This window comes from Canis lupus, chromosome 27 (genome assembly GCF_003254725.2).
Source record: "Canis lupus dingo isolate Sandy chromosome 27, ASM325472v2, whole genome shotgun sequence".
In the NCBI taxonomy this organism is placed as follows: domain Eukaryota; kingdom Metazoa; phylum Chordata; class Mammalia; order Carnivora; family Canidae; genus Canis; species Canis lupus.
Genome location: NC_064269.1, coordinates 25,646,880 through 25,664,129, shown reverse-complemented (window position 1 = coordinate 25,664,129; position 17,250 = coordinate 25,646,880). Strand labels below are relative to the sequence as shown.

At 37.5% G+C, this 17,250-nt stretch overlaps 1 protein-coding gene across 2 annotated transcripts in view; it reads right to left on the bottom strand.

Annotated features, from left to right (window-relative positions):
• GYS2 (glycogen synthase 2) overlaps window positions 1-17,250 on the bottom strand; it is a 60,689-nt gene that overhangs the window by 6,302 nt on the left and 37,137 nt on the right. For both annotated transcript variants that reach the window (XM_049102233.1, XM_025455318.3), the window contains exons 11-15: window positions 17,075-17,188; window positions 6,754-6,880; window positions 2,911-3,006; window positions 1,929-2,092; window positions 407-487 (exon numbers count right to left, since the gene is read on the bottom strand). In XM_049102233.1, coding sequence (XP_048958190.1) covers window positions 407-487; window positions 1,929-2,092; window positions 2,911-3,006; window positions 6,754-6,880; window positions 17,075-17,188 — 582 coding nt within the window. The remainder of the gene's footprint in view (window positions 1-406; window positions 488-1,928; window positions 2,093-2,910; window positions 3,007-6,753; window positions 6,881-17,074; window positions 17,189-17,250) is intronic.

The window sequence follows — 17,250 nt, the reverse complement described above, 5'->3', positions numbered from 1 at the left end:
CTCATCCTCTGCATAAGGCTAACTCTAAATTGAGGGCTTTGAATTCATCTGATTTGTCAATTCCTCTATTCTTTGCTTTATGGCAACATTATGAAAAAATAGTTTGCGTCCTTAACTACTTCTAAATTAAAAGGTATTGCCAGGACTTGTGATACATAAAAAATTAGTTTTCTTCCTTTCTTTTTTTTAAAGATTTTATTTATCAATTCATGAAAGACACACAGAGAGAAAGGCAGAGACATAGGCAGAGGGAGAAGTAGACTCCCTGTGGGGAGCCTGATGAGGAACTTGATCCCAAGACCTCAGGATCACGACCTGAGCCAAAGGCACACACTCAACCACTGAGCCACCCAGGTGCCCCAAAATTTAGCTTTCAAAAGAAATACACAATATATAAAATGCTTACCGTTGGTGGTGATGGAGCCTCCATATGGAATTCATCTGGAAAAGCTCTGCTTAGTGTCAGGTACCTGGCATGCTGATAATACTGTGATAGAAAACCCAATTCACAGGTTAAAAAAATTATATAACTTAAGAACAAAGTTATTATATAAAATCTTCTTCTCCAAGTTATAAAACAATAGTTTTAAAATGACAGAACCTAGTAACCCTAAATTTAAGAATCAGAAAAAAAGTTTTACAGTTTTATTATTTTCCAGCGAATAAGGAAAGAAATGCTACAAAAAGTTGGAGGGAAAAGCCATACTGGCCTTACTGAAAACTCTGAATCGAGTGCTGAGGGGACTGAAAATATTGGCTTCATGCTACAGAGAAGCAGCATGACACAGGGCAGAGGTGGGGCCTGAAAAATCACACAAACTGTACCTAAGTCCTGTTTGAGACCTTAGATAAGAAACAAAATTTCTTTCTTTTTTAAGATTTTATTTATTTACTCATAAGAGACACAGAGAGAGGCGGAGATATAGGCAAAGGGAGAAGCAGGCTCTCTATAAGGAGAGCCTGATGCAGGACTTGATCCCAGGACCCCAGGATCACGACCTGAGCCAAAGGCAGATGCTCAACCACTGAGCCACCCAGGTGCCCAAGAAACAAAACTTCTGAAAGCCTTATCATTCTGCTTTCACTGTAAAACATAGACAGTACAATTAATCACCCAGGTTTTGAGGAGCAGTGGCATTAGTATGTGTAGAAACTCGGCAAAAGGCAGCATCTATCATGTGTCAGAGAGGGTTTAGTGGTATCTGAGCACATACGTGATGTCAAGACAAAATCAATTTATTTTTTTTTTAATTTTTTTTAAATTTATTTTTTATTAAATCATCCAGTGCTATAATATATGTCATCTGGGTATTTACAAACCTATGGCATAATTGAAAGGAGAGAAAAAAAATAATTGAAAGGAGATATTTCCTGTACTTATCATTTGAAAAAGATTATTATTCCCGCTCCTATTGTACTTAAGGCATATAGTCACATTATCAGGTAGAGTCAAACAAAGTAGATATGTTTCTGTAGATGTTTTCCTCTTACTCATGAACCAATACATGAAATATGTCAAGTTAAATGCTGACAATAAAATAACTGGTAAGATTACAGTTAGATCCCGATAGATTTGCTGTTATAAACTCAAACTAATAAATATGTAGGTGTGGGGTTAGGATTTTGCAAGCTCATATTAAGTAAAAAAGTACATGAAAACATCACTTGAGATTTCAACAATTATGATACTGAATTGACTTTGCAGCTGATAACTAGAATCTATATTTTTATAGTCCAGTGGGATTTTCCTTTTCTTTTGCTTTATTTTTAAGTAGGCTCCACAGATCCCAAGGCAGGGTTTAAACTCACGACCCCAAGATCAACCTGAGCTGAGACCAACCATCAGATGCCCAACCATCTGAGCCACCCAGGTGCCCCAGTCTGGTGGGATTTTCAAAGTGGTTCTCTTGATCCCGAACTTAACTTACTCTGCCCAAATATCTCCAATCCAGAAGATCGGAGAGCCTCTCAGTTCGGTTTCTCTGAATAATTCTTTGGCGGCGTGACTGTTTGCAAAATCCATACAGAAACTGAGTCAGCTGATTGCAGGAATCATCCGGAGAGCGGAACCGCCTATCAACAATGTAAATACCTGAGCAGCACAAAAACCAAAGCCCAGGTCAACATAGGGTTAACCTTAGAATGCTTCTTCTCCCATTCCTTAGGTTCCATCATAGACCACCCACACAGGCATTATCCACTCCCTGACTCCCCTATTGCCTCTGTGTTATCTTTTCCCTTCCATGGCTGTCTTTCTTCTGTGATCTCCTTCTAATGTTTTATAACTGTCACCAACACAAAGCCAACACAATGAATCTTGTTGAAAAAAACTTGGCAGTAGAGGGATACCCTGGGTCAGTGATTTTCCCTGGGACTGCTCACTACCAGAATCTCTGGGGTGAAAGCTGGGAATCAATGATTTTCAGGATCCCCAGGCCCACCACACAGCCGCAGCTGAGAACCACAGCTCTAGACTGAGAGAAAAGAACCGTGACAAGGAGGCCATAGAAGACCAGGAAATCGGCATATATAGGCCAACAATCCATCCCATCTTGTTTTTCTTGCTGCTAGGCAACACGGACACAGAGAGGGTAGGGTTGTAGGCAAATTCTTCTGCAGTCTTAAACAATTTAAGTGAATTTTGCTACCTTGGCACAGGCCTTTAAAATAATGATGCTGACCAGCCTATGTACTCTAAGGTCACAGTTATTGGAACATCAATATATTTAATATTAATAGAATTTTTAGCTTTTCTATGAAATACATAATTAAATCTACTTTTAATAAAATAATCAGTGCAAACATTACTTTAATCATCAGGATAGCTTTAGGGTTAGGCTCGGTAAAGACTCTGTGCTTTGTTTGGTTAGAGGTCACTTCTTGAGTTGGGCGAATGATGAAAAACCTCACCGTAAGCAGTAGGATCAGCCACATGCTCCTGCATGAAACAGCCAAAGCCGGAAAGGTTGGTTGTCACACTGGGGATACCCATCACAGTGCATTCAGCTGCCAGGGGAAAAGAGACAAAGACTTGGCTTTAGGCCAGCTCCTGTATCCTCTTATGCCAGCCTAGTACTAGCGATGTTTATTATGTACCAGGCACAGTATGAAGTCCTTTACATGTATTAACTCATTTAATCTCCTCAACAATCATGTGAAGTGTCATTATCCCCATCTTACAAATGAAGAAATTGAAGCACAGAGAGTTTAAATAATTTGCCCAATATCACAAAGCCAGGGAATGGTGTAGAATTGGAACTTAAAGTCTGGTGCCCAGCTCCAGGGCTCCTGTTTGATACTGCTACTCTATACCACCTCTTTCATTCCAGCTGGTTTTTCTCTGTGCTCCATTCTAAGCTGTGTCTCTAAGTATGTGACGAGTTTGTGGGTGTTGGACATGAGCAACTCCTCCCATCATATTAGTTTCCCTTGCCACAAATCCCTCCACTTCTCTAATTGTCCATTGTACTCATGCCCTCTTCAGTCTTCACTCACCCTCTAGTCAACACCTGTTTTAATAAAATATTTTTATAAAATAGTGGATACTTTTTTAAAAAAGAAGTATTACCTCTACAAGGATATCTGCATTTTTAACAAGGAATTTATATTTGATTATGGAATTAATCTTGGTTGGCTAACTCTGGAAAACAGTGTGAAGGTTCCTCAAAAAGTTAAAAATAGAGCTACCCTATGACCCAGAAATTGCACTGCTGGTTATTTACCCCAAAGTTACAGATGTAGTGAAATGCTGGGACACCTGAGCCCCAATGTTCATAGCAGCAATGTCCACAATAGCCAAACTGAGGAAGGAGCCACGATATCCTTCAACAGATGAATGGATAAAGAAGATGTGGTGGAATATTAATCAGCTATTAGAAACAATGAATACCCACCATTTGCTTCGGCTTCGATGTGGATGGAACTGGAGGGTATTATGCTGAGTGAAGTAAGTCAATCGGAGAAGCACAATCATCATATGGTTTCACTCATACAGGGAATATAAGAAATAATGAAAGGGATTATAAGGGAAAGGAGGGGATATGAGTGGGAAAAATTAGAGAGGGAGACAAACCATGAGAGACTCAACTCTGGGAAATGAACAAAGAGTTGTGGAAGGAGAGGTGTGGGGGGGAGGGTAAGGGTAACTTAGTGACAGGCACTGAGGAGGGCACTTGATGGAACGAGCACTGGGTGTTATACTATATTTTGGAAAATCGAACTTCAGTAAAAACAAATGAAAAAAATCTTGGTTAGCTAATGGGGATGGGCCAAAAAAAAAAAAAAAAAAGATTTCCCCACTAATCAAGAAGTACTGCAATTTAGACAGTAGCTTTTTCTTCTGCTCTGCAAGTATTGCCTGGTGGTCAATCTCTAGAGAGATGTGGTTTCCTAATTTTTGGAGAGGGTGGTGGAGGAGAAAATGGGACAGGGATTCTCGACCCATCTGAGAATCTAATGAAAACCTGAAGCTCTTCCCCAGAAAAATTATTATACATATATGTATAAAGAATCTTGCCTACAATTCCACGGAAGTTCATAGAACCTTATTTTTATCAAATACTCATTAACAGACATGTAATGAAATGCTAGATACCCATAATCTCTGCAAATGTTCATTGAATGATTTTAATGGAATAAGTACTTCTATTCATTGGATTTTGTAAAAAAAAAAAAAAGCAGACTTAAATGAATACTTTCTGGAGTATGTTAAACTTAGTATCAAATAAGTTATTCTTTAAAAAGTTAGAATTACCTAATATACCAATACTAAATTTATACCACCAGAGGTCTTGTTATTTCTGTAACTACAGGTTTGGTGAGGAGTGGCCAACTTCCTGTGACTAATTCAAAACAGAGAATGACTCACTCTCAAACTTCTTTTTCCATCTACTTACCTTTTATAACACTTTTGCTGGTCTTTATCTTAAAACGCTAGATGTATCTCCTTATTCATTTTGGGCTAAGTCTATCTTTGTCCTATAAAAATGACGTTTGGTGGAAAATCTGCTGTAAATTATAGAACATTCTCTTTCCCCGACATAATTGATTCCCCACATCCCTCAGTCACTCAGGCTTTGGTTTTGTGCTTCTCTATTTTTGAAACTTCCTTGATAATGTTATGTTACTTACTAGAAATAATAGGAACAAAAGTCAATAACAAAATGCTAAGTTCATCAGTGAAATGGGTACATTTTATGTATCTTAAAAGAAAGATACTCTATTATAAACAATTTAAGATAATATGTAGGTATTTCATAAGGAAAAAGACACCATCTTTATAAGTATGATAACTGATACCCGTAACAATTTTTAGGACTACAAAAGAGATAGTTGGAAGAGTTAGTTCAACAGTTTTTCTTATGTCATGTTTTAAGAGGAGATAATCCTTTATCTATTTTCCCCAAAAGTTTTAGTATTTTTATAGCTGCTGGCAAATTATACTTGGTGGAACCTAGAATGATAGAATAGGACCTTTATGTCGAAGGATGCAGAGATTTCATGTTGCTCCCTATGTAAAGATCCTATTTCTATAGAATTTAAAATTCTATATTGAAATTCTGGGCTCAAAATACAAAGATTAGAAAAATTCATCCTCTTCTTTAATTCAACCATGATCTCCCTAACGTTGACTGCTGCCACCCCTTAGCTGGGCAATGATGACATTGAAATCAGAAAGCAAAATTTATTAATTATGCATACAAATTTTTCCGAACCTTTTCTTTTAACATTATAAATGAAAGTATATTTATATTTATTTTTTTAATTTATTTTTTATTGGTGTTCAATTTACTAACATACAGAATAACCCCCAGTGCCCGTCACCCATTCACTCCCACCCCCCCCCGCCCTCTTCCCCTTCTACCACCCCTAGTTCGTTTCCCAGACTTAGCAGTCTTTACGTTCTGTCTCCCTTTCTGATATTTCCCACACATTTCTTCTCCCTTCCCTTCTATTCCGTTTCACTATTATTTATATTCCCCAAATGAATGAGAACATATAATGTTTGTCCTTCTCCGACTGACTTACTTCACTCAGCTGAAATTATATTTAAACAAAAAGGAAAATCTCTGACTACTAACATGAGTTGGAAAAGTCAGTATTGTATTCTTTCCATTGGCATTTCTTTGTATTATTTGTTTCCTTTTTCATTAGCCATTTCAGTACAAATACAAATTGATTGCTCTTGATACTAATGACAACAGTGCTATTAGGAGACAAAAAAGAAAAATAGGTAGTGCATTTGAGAATTGACCATTCAGGAGAAAAAAAAAAGGCAGATGAAGAGGTGGACGATCTGAATGGAATGATATCACTGGTCATAATACCTGCCACCAAACTGGCATATAAAAGCACCTGTTTCTTGAATGACAAGGGTGTGAGGAAGGCCTTTCATTGTATACCGTCTTATACTATTTGTTTCTTTAACTAACTGAATGTGCTGCCTATTAAAAATTAAATGCATCCATTAATTCAAAAGGAAACATTTCCAAAATAAGTTTGAAAGAACACTTTTGCAGGACATCATTTCTCATATTAAACCTGCTTGCACTCAATCTGTCCTTAATATTACTAGTTGGGCCTGGTAGAGATGACTCAATAACATGTAATGTTTACAACACATTCTTTTTCTTTGTAATACAATCATTTAACCTTAGCGGAAATTACGTATCAGCTTTGAATATTATATCCAGGTGCAAAAAATAATAGATTAATAAAATTTTAAATATTCCGCAATCTATATGTGCCACATACCTGGAGTATAACCCCACGGTTCATAGTATGATGGAAATACTCCAAGATGACAACCTCGGACAAACTCTTCATAATCCATGGGTAATAATGGGCTGGTGGAAGATAGAAATTCTGGGTGCAAAATCACCTAAAAAAGGAAAATTCTAATGAGAAAAAAAAAAAAGAAAAGAAATCAAAGCCAAAAATCTCCTATAGTTCGGTATTTGATACTGTAGAATCCGTGTGTTTTAGATTCAGGGAGAGAAGAGAAAAAAGAAAAAGAAATAAGCTTGGGTGCTTTTTCCTCTCTTTCCATTCTGTGTAAGTATTCACTCTGTGAACTTTCTCTCATGTTCCAAGGCCTAGATCAGAGGAAAGGTAGTTAATATGCCCATTTTTGTTCTCAAGCTAAAATATATCCTTCAACCCAAATTGTTTTGACAATAAAGGTATTTTTTATAAAGATTTTATTCTTAGGTAATCTCTACATTCAACATGGGTCTCACACTTACCATCCTGATATCAAGGATCACATGCTCTACCAACTGAGCCAACTGGGCATCCCAATAGTAAGGGTTTTATTTTGCTTCCTAATGGCGGACTGCTGTCTTATTTCTCAATTTGCTCCTACCCGGAGCAGGAAAGAGGGGAGCTAGGTAAAGCCTGCCCTCCATTGCCTCTGACACAAGTTAGCCCAGGGAAATAGATCTAAGGGACAGAGATGTACTACGAATCTCATCTAGATTGGATCAGACTAGAAGTCTTCACCCTTCGCTTTTGAACCTGGAAGTAATCACCTCCTCTCTTACCATCCTCTCTCACCTGGAGGTAATTACCTCCTAACCTAGCTCCTTGCTTCTACTCTACCAAAGTCTCTACTCAATACAATTAGAGTGAACCTTTAAAAATGCCAGCCACTCCTCTGCTCAAGATCTTTCAGTGGGTTCCCATTTTATTCATAGTAAAAGCCAAAGGATTTTTTTACTATGACCTTTAAGCAGTGGTGTTCTGGTAAATGTTTAAGAATGGAAAGCCAAATTTAAGTATATATTGGTACGTAAATTTACAATACATTTTATTGATATAAAGAATGTGTACCATACAATTTCCAAATATTAAAAAATGTATACAAAAAAACCTACACAAAAAAACTTGCACACAGACATTTGCATCAGCTTTATTCATAACTGATAAAACTCGGAAGCAATCAAGATAACCTCTAACAGGTGAGTAAATAAATAAACTGTCCAGACAATGGAATATTATTCAATTCTATAAAGAAATGAGCTATCAGGCCATGAAAAGACATGGAAAAAAATTAAATGGACATTGCCAAGTGAAAAAGGCCAATCTGAAAGGCCACATATTGTATGATTCCAACTATATGGTATTCTGGAAAAGGCAGAACTATGGAGACATTAAAAAGATCAGTGTTCAGATAGAGGCAGGGATGAAGAAGTAGAGCATGGAAGAATTTTAAGGGAGTGAAACTATTCTGTATGATTTTGTAATGATGGATCCATATCATTACACATTTATCAAAGTCAAAGAAGGTAAAACACCAAGAGTATAACTTAATGTAACTATGAATCCTGGTGGATAATAATGTGTCAATGTAGGTTCATGAACTGTAACAAATATACATTGTGGTGTGATATATGGATAGTGGAAGAGGCTGTATATGTGTGACAGTGGGGATTTGTGGGAACTCTCTGTACTTTCTGCTCAACTTTGTTGTGAACCTAAAACTTCTCTAAAGAAGAGAGTCTATTAAAATATATGTAATGTACTCCTTATTATAAATTCTTGATAGTTAACTGTTTCCAAATGCTTTTGTTGACTTTTGCTAGATAAAATCTTGTATTCAGAACCAACTTCTGGTTTCACCCGAGGACAGAATGTAATTATGATGTGAGGGTTGACCCATTCAGAGATATACGTCAGAACTTCATCAGTGACATGAGTGGCTTCTTTCCTGAGTCGGATATTAGCTTTTGAATCCTGGAAAAATATTTCGTCAAATTTTCATGCCACTCACAATTTTGTGTATTGATTCTAGACACAATCCTTTGAAGGTTAAATCTGCATTGTTAATATTTCTCTGTTGCCTTCTTAAGTCTAGACAATTGATAAAAATATAATTGCCTACTTTCACTCTCTAGATACTCCCACTATGGCTACTTTCAAGCTACCAATGTGATGTCACTGAACTGGAAATGAGAAAGGCAGTAGCACACCATTATAGAATACTTCCACCATGTGGGTAAAATAACTTCAAATGCATTGATAATTGTAAAATGTAGTAAACGATGAGGATGTGATGAGTTTTGAGCATTACTTTTCATTTTAATATGATTGATTCATATTTTTAAGTAGGTATAATTTTTTTAAAATAGCTACTTTAAAAACTGGTTCACAAATTTCTGAAAATGTAGTGATTGGCTCTTGTGTGCTGGTATGAACCTGTACTGAGACTCCACTCCCTGTAATGTTATGCAAAGGTAGAGATGAGAATGAAAGAGAAAGAATGGTTATGTTGGAAGGCTGTGACTAGAACAGCTACTTAACTGGTCACCTGGAGGAAAAAAATTCTGCTTTTCTCCTATTTATTAAAGTTTTTCTTGAACCATTATTAGGTAATTTGTCAGCCTCCCCCCATAGTTAAGTAGTTATTAAAAATAAAATCTGATTTAGAAGCATTGGGATTATATATACATGTATATGATATATATAATATATATACTATATATAACATATAGTACTTATATTGTATACATATACCTCATATACCTCATATACATCATATACATGCATAATGTATGATATATATTATATATTTATATTATATATATTATGTGTACTACATATAATATACACATATAAATATATCTTATTTATATTGTATATATACATAATATACATACACACATACATAATATATAATATAATCAAAGAATAAGTGTCTATTTTTCGAAAGAGATTGCTTTGTGCTTTTGTTGTTATTGTTTTAGGATTTTATTTATTTATTTGAGAGAGAGGGAGAGAGAACATAGAGGGAGAGGGAGAAGCAGACTCCCCACTAAGGAGGTAGCATGATGTAGGGCTCTATCCCAGGACTCTGGGATCATGACCTGAGCCAAAGGGAGATGCTTAACCAACTAAGCCACCCAGGCATCCCCAAAGAGATTACTTTGAAGAAAAGCCCTAATTTGGATATATAACAACAATGATAACAGTTGGATGATACTTTAATATATTAAAAATAACTTTCTCACATATTACTTCATTTAATTCTAGCAACATTGTAACATTCTCATTTCTCTAATTTTAGAAATAAATTATAAACATTATAAATAAGTTGTATCTCAGGAGATCCACAAATGGGAGCTAGGTTAAACTTAAGAAATAAAATGATAAAATATCCAAAACTAGTACCTAAAAATGATAGTTCATTCAAACACAAGATTCATAGATCTTGGATACTAGCCCTTTATCTGATACGTCATTTGCAAATCTCTTCTCCCATTCTGTAGGTTGTCTTTGAGTCTTGTTGACTGTATCCTTTGCTGTGCAAAAGCTTCTTATCTTGATGAAGTCCCAATAGTTCATTTTTGCTTTTGTTTCTTTTGCCTTCGTGGATGTATCTTGCAAGAAGTTACTGTGGCCGAGTTCAAAAAGGGTGTTGCCTGTGTTCTCCTCTAAGATTTTGATGGAATCTTGTCTCACATTTAGATCTTTCATCCATTTTGAGTTTATCTTTGTGTATGGTGTAAGAGAGTGGTCTAGTTTCATTCTTCTGCGTGTGGATGTCCAATTTTCCCAGCACCATTTATTGAAGAGACTGTCTTTCTTCCAATGGATAGTCTTTCCTCCTTTATCGAATATTAGTTGACCATAAAGTTGAGGGTCCACTTCTGGGTTCTCTATTCTGTTCCACTGATCTATGTGTCTGTTTTTGTGCCAGTACCACACTGTCTTGATGACCGCAGCTTTGTAGTACAACCTGAAATCTGGCATTGTGATGCCCCCAGCTATGGTTTTCTTTTTTAAAATTCCCCTGGCTATTCGGGGTCTTTTCTGACTCCACACAAATCTTAAGATTATTTGTTCCAACTCTCTGAAGAAAGTCCATGGTATTTTGATAGGGATTGCATTAAACGTGTAAATTGCCCTGGGCATTGACATTTTCACAATATTAATTCTTCCAATCCATGAGCATGGAATATATTTAAATCTCTTTGTGTCTTTCTCAATTTCTTTCAGAAGTGTTCTATAGTTTTTAGGGTATAGATCCTTTACCTCTTTGGTGAGGTTTATTCCTAGGTATCTTATGCTTTTGGGTGCAATTGTAAATGGGATTGACTCCTTAATTTCTCTTTCTTCAGTGTCATTGTTAGTGTATAGAAATGCCACTGACTTCTGGGCATTGATTTTGTATCCTGCCGGTGGGTGGGGGTGACTGGGTGACGGGCACTGAGGGGGGCACTTGATGGGATGAGCACTGGGTGTTATTCTATATGTTGGCAAATAAAAATAAATTTTATTTATAAAATAAATAAAACACCAATAAAAAATAAATTTTAAAAAAACAAACACAAGATTCACAAATTACAAAGTTAAAATAGATCAAATAGTTTCCTCCATAAAATATGATTTGAGTTCCTATCATGGGCAAAGTACTGCATGAGGAAAAGAGACAAAGACACAGATACTGTGTTAGGCAATCATCAAATCCACAGCCCATAGTACTGGCAAGTATCAGCAAACAGGGATTCAAAACTCATTGTGCCTACTTTGGCATTTCCAAGCCTGGGAAAATTTGTACTCTCCAAAGCCCATTTTTGGAACATGAAAATACCATGGCTCATTCGTTTTTGTTTCCAGCCAAGCAGAATGACAGCATAACTAAAATACGAAAGCAGCTGCTCTGGGCCCTGGACAGCGATTACAGAGGCCTAGGGCGGAGGAGATGTTAGAGGTCATCCCAAGGCTATGGGGAGGATTAAATGAGATCCTGTGTACCAGAGCCCCCAACAGAGCACCTGGCTCACAGCAGGCCCCAGATCAGTAGGGAAAAAACAAATAAAAGCCAAAATGTAGTCTAATTACATTTATCCTGTGAGGCTATTAAGATCCCAGGAAGTTAATTTACTTTCACAGAGTGCTGGCACAGGATCAGGACCTGGAATCTGCACTGTAGGTTTTTCTCACTATGCACACTGCTGAGGCAGAATTGATGGTAAATTCAAGCTCAAAATTATTTGCAATGTTTCCTGAATCAAATAAATAGAGAATTTGTCAATCCACTCTGAGATTCATATAAAGAACTTGTCAATCCACTCTGAGAGAACGACTCCATAGAGTTCTGTAAATATGCAACGTAAATATGTAAATTTTATTTAAGAGAGAGAAATCACACAAGTGGGAGGAAGGGAAAGGGGGAAAGGGTGAAGCAGACTTCCTGCTGAGCAGAGAGCCCAATGCAGGGCTCCATCCCAGAACCCCAGGATCGTGACCTGAGCTGAAAGCAGTCAGATAACTGACTGAGCTACCCAGGTGCCCCCGCAGGAGCTATTCTTTTATTTTTTGTGTGTTTGTGATAATAACCAATGAAAATCTCAAAATATTCATGAGTTTGTCCATATAAACATGATTTGTATGAGACAAACTTCCTTCTCCATTCACTCTACAGAAGCCATGTGCTTTTTTTTTAGACTTTTTTTTTAAATTTTTATTTATTTATGATAGTCATACAGAGAGAGAGAGAGAGGCAGAGACATAGGCAGAGGGAGAAGCAGGCTCCATGCATCAGGAGCCCGACGTGGGACTCGATCCCGGGTCTCCAGGATCACGCCCTGGGCCAAAGGCAGGCGCTAAACCGCTGCGCCACCCAGGGATCCCAAGCCATGTGCTTTTATATCTCTGTGCCTTTTTATCCACTTCTCCTGCCTACTCTCTCTACATGATGAACTGTTATCTTAATGATAAACCCCCACTTGTCAGTCAAGATCTAGCTAATGTGTCATCCCTTTTATAAAATATTATCACGTCTCTAGGCAGAGATAAATCCTTCATTTTCTACTTCCATCAAACTCTGTTTACACCTCTCTTCTAAAAGTTATAGAGTACCCATTGTATGTGCCGGGCTAAGTACAAATAAAAGGTAACATATATTATGTGCCACATACCATGTCCCCATGGTCTGCACTAACTGCAGCATCTATTATTTATTTAAGCCTCACCACAATGCTGGGAGTGGGGGCCTATTTTACCACCATTTTACAGATGAGAAGGTTGAGGTACATTAAGTCAATTTGCAAATTGATTAAGTGTCAGAGATCAAAAGCCAGACAAAGAATCTTGATTGACAGCCTCAACTGCCTCCCCTCTGGAGCAGCTACAGCAGCTGCCCTAGCCTATGGACCTGGCAGAGATGGATACTGTGCTAACTCATCTCTGCATAACCAATGACTCTTTTAATGGGCAACTGTTGTTTGGAAAATCTCTACTCCTACTAATAGGAATCCCTATTAAAATTATTGCATTCAGTTGTTCATAGAATAAGGTACCCATCTGCCTATCAACCTGAAACTGGTAGGTGAATGAAACACATGAAAGTAAAACATAAAGGAAAAGTTCAGGTACAAGGAAATGATAAATGTGGTAATGTTAATATATTCAAAGTAAGTCAACAGTAAACCACAACACATGCACACACACACGGATATCTTTTGTATTAAGAAAGGAAGTACTGGAAAATAATTCTGAATCTGTGTTAGCTGTAGATTGTACTGTTGAAATTTTTTTTTTTTTTTTTTTTTTGGTGGGCACAGGGGTACATGTGTCTCTGTGTGTGTGTGTGTGTGTGTGTGTGTTTGTGTGTTTCCTTCCCCTAACTGACCAGTCACATTAGTAGTCTGCTTTTTCTCTTTATGAGTCACTACACAGTGCTGCTACGTGTGTATATTTTTCATTTATTTGTTAATTTTTATTAATTCTAGTTTTTGTTAATGATATTTGACTTTCCTTTTGGAAAATAATGGTTGAGAGGTGTTTAGAACTGGGTTGCAGTCTGTGGGCCTTTCCTCCTCATCTTTCCTCGCCTCTTTCCAAGGTGTTTGACTACTTCTCCCTGCCTGCTTTTGTTTTCAATCTCTATCCTTCACAGGCATTTTCGCTGATTAAGTGTTTTCACATCTAATCCTGTCTTGGTGTCTGCTTCTCAGAGGATGAAAACTGAGAAAATTTATTTTTTTAAAAAATATTGTATTTATTCATGAAAGACACAGAGAGAGAGAGAGGCAGAGAGGCAGAGACACAAGCAGAGGGAGAAGCAGGCTCCATGCGGAGAGCCCGACGCAGGACCCGATCCCAGGTCTCCAGGATCATGCCCTGGGTCGAAGGCGGCACTAAACCGCTGAGCCACCGGGGCTGCCCCAAAACTGAGAAAATTTGTATGAAACACATTCACTGCCTCAAAAACTCACAGTCTCACTGGAGGGATAGACATACATATTTTAAAAATGCAAATAATCTGGAGCGATGATTCCTATATTTGCAGTAGATATAAAGCATCTTGAGAATGCAGATAAGAAAGCAATTGTTCTGCTTGGAGTAGATGGATGCATGTTATGGACCAACACAAGGAGGAGATGACTTCTAGGTCAGATCCCAAAGGAGCTGTTAGAATGGCTGAGATAAGGCACTTCAGAAAGGGAGAGTAACACCAGCAAAGACACAGAGGGATGAAGTATTTAACATACTTAGGAAATAATGTACTTGTCCATTCCTGAGAAATTGCTTCACTGTTACCATACTTTAAAACACAAACAAACAAAAAACACATAGATCAGCAAAGCATACTTTGTTTAGAGCTCCCAATTTCAAGGGACCTTCCAGGCTCAATCTTCCCAAGAGCAAAGAAAGCATGAACCACAGGTATGGCTCCATGCCCCCTGTTCCATCTATATTTATTGTACAGATTACATGCCAGACACCAGACAGGTCCTCAGGGAAGAGCTGCAGATTTAAATGCAAGTGTGACATGCAAAGTTCTGTAAAACAAAAAGCTACAAGAAAATAATAGGCTTTCTTTCCACCACTATTTCTGTTCCAAGAGAAAAAAAAATGGAGAAGGACTGGTCTAAACTACGTGAGAATGGGGTCAAGTTAGTGCTGATACACAGACGTGAGGTAAGTGTCTGCAGATCCAATCATGCTGAAAAATGTAAGGATGGAGCACTCTTGGGAGATACATCTCTGGATTTCCAAGGAAAAATTTGTAGCCTATTGCCTATCATTGGATGTGTGCTAGGGGTAAAAATTTTGGAAATGCAGAAATGCAAATGAGTAAATAAAAGTCACCCATAATTCTATGACACAGGGAAATATACACACATATATGTGTGTCTATGTACACATGCATGCGTGTGTGGAGAATATATTTTAAATGGATGGGATAGCATTGCATGGGACATCTTGTACACAGCTTGTATCATTTAATTCTGAACTATGAGCTGCTACTATCTACTACCATGAAAATTTCTCCTGCCTTGATTTCTGAGATATTTTTCTCTTCTAATTCTTGCTCTTTTTTTTCTCGACTTTTCCTCCTCTAATCTCCTCTTCAATCTTGAGGTTTTCTTGGGTCAACACTTTTCTCTGCTCATTCAGCCTGGTCTTCCAGCATGGCAGGTATCCCCTGTTGCCCCTGCACTGATATAGCTCCCTTCATGATTGCTCTATGTTTTCTTTTTTTTTTTTTAATATTTTATTTATTTATTCATGAGAGACAGAAGAGGCAGAGACACAGGCAGAGGGAGAAGCAGGCTCCATGCCCGACGTGGGACTCAATCCTGGGACTCCAAGATCATGCCCTGGGCTGAAGGCAGGAGCTAAACCGCTGAGCCACCCAGGGATCCCTGCCCTATATTTTCTAAGTACCTATGAAACATCTCAACTTGAGTAGCTCACACATAACTCAAACTCAATCTACAAACACTAAAGTCAATTCATGATGCAGTCCTCAAGCCAACTTCTGATAAAATCATTCCTTAGTTTTTAGAAAGTGTTGACTAAATACAGAAGCCAGGAGGCTATGATCCTTGCCTTCTCCCTCTTTTTCTCCTCCCAATGAGCATTGGTCACTAAGTTTGATCTTTTCTATATGTAACCACCTCTCCCATTATTCCATCCTCTCCAACACTTCTGACATGGCCTTTGTAAGGGCCCCTTATCATCTCTCACCTTCCTGTAACAGGAGGTCCATAACTTGTCTCCCTCTACCACATGCATTCACAGCTATATCAAGGAGTGAATGAAAGGTGAGGGATGAATTTACAAGTAGACTATTGTTCCAAGAAATTTTGCAGAGAAGAATAGAAAATACCAAAACATTTTTAAAAATCAAGAGAAGACCAGGTTAAGGCAAAGTTTGTTTGCTTTTTAATGAGAGAAAATTTAAGAAATATTTGTAGACAGCAAGGGAAGGAGCTAGTAAACCTGCTGTATAAGGGAGGGTTAAAAAGGTAAGTTTCCCAAGAATGTCAGAGGGAATGAGATCCCAGAGCAATCCTCAGAACCTAAGTGAAAAGAAGTAAGAATAGGCCAAAATCTTTATTTGAGGGTCACTGAAGGTTTATAACTCATTGAATTCTCAGGTCAACTGCTAAAGGTGAAAGAAAGAAGAAAAAGTGGGACCTTTGAAAAGATTGGTAAACTCTTATGACAATGTGATCTGGAATACTGGTGAATGGAATGGAGTAGAGATAAGCAACTGTCTGTTCACATGTCCCTTTTATGTCCCACACCTAGCACTGTGCCTGGAACCCAGTACACCCTCAGGACACATCACAGAGGCTAAGCTCCACAGTGGCAGAAACCAGGTCTTATTCACACAATTCACACTGTGCTTAATCATTTACAAACTCAAGCATCCAAACAATGAATTGGCCTGTAGAAAATTCTATAAAAATATCATTAGCCACATTCTCTGAAACTGGAGGCTTCTCATAGTATTCCCTTAAAGTTGAACTTTATCAGGAAAAAAGAAGAAAATTCATATTCATCTCAGAGATTCACTAATTAAAGTAATTCTTAGAATATATTCATATCATTAAAAATTAGGCAATTTCCCTATTTTTACCGGCAATATTGTACAATGTTGAGAATGATACTAAAACAATCATTATACTTTAATTACCCAAGACAGGAAACAGAATTATTTTTTTTTTGGAAATATCATTTGATAGGTGTCAAAACAAACCTAGGAAGCTTCTAATAAGCTCTGAAGAAGTATATTCTATATCCTTCTGAAGTGCCCTCTGTAAACAATTAGTTCTACCTTGACTCTGTCTGAGCGGCTGTTGAAAAGTCCAATCCGTCTAATGGTGCTGAGGATGGGATCAGTGGAGTCATCAATCATGTTGTGAGTGGTCACTGGAGGCAAAGACTGTCGCTGAAGTCATAGAGGAAAGAAAATGTCAATGGTGAAAAGAATTAATAAGTGTGACTAATGTC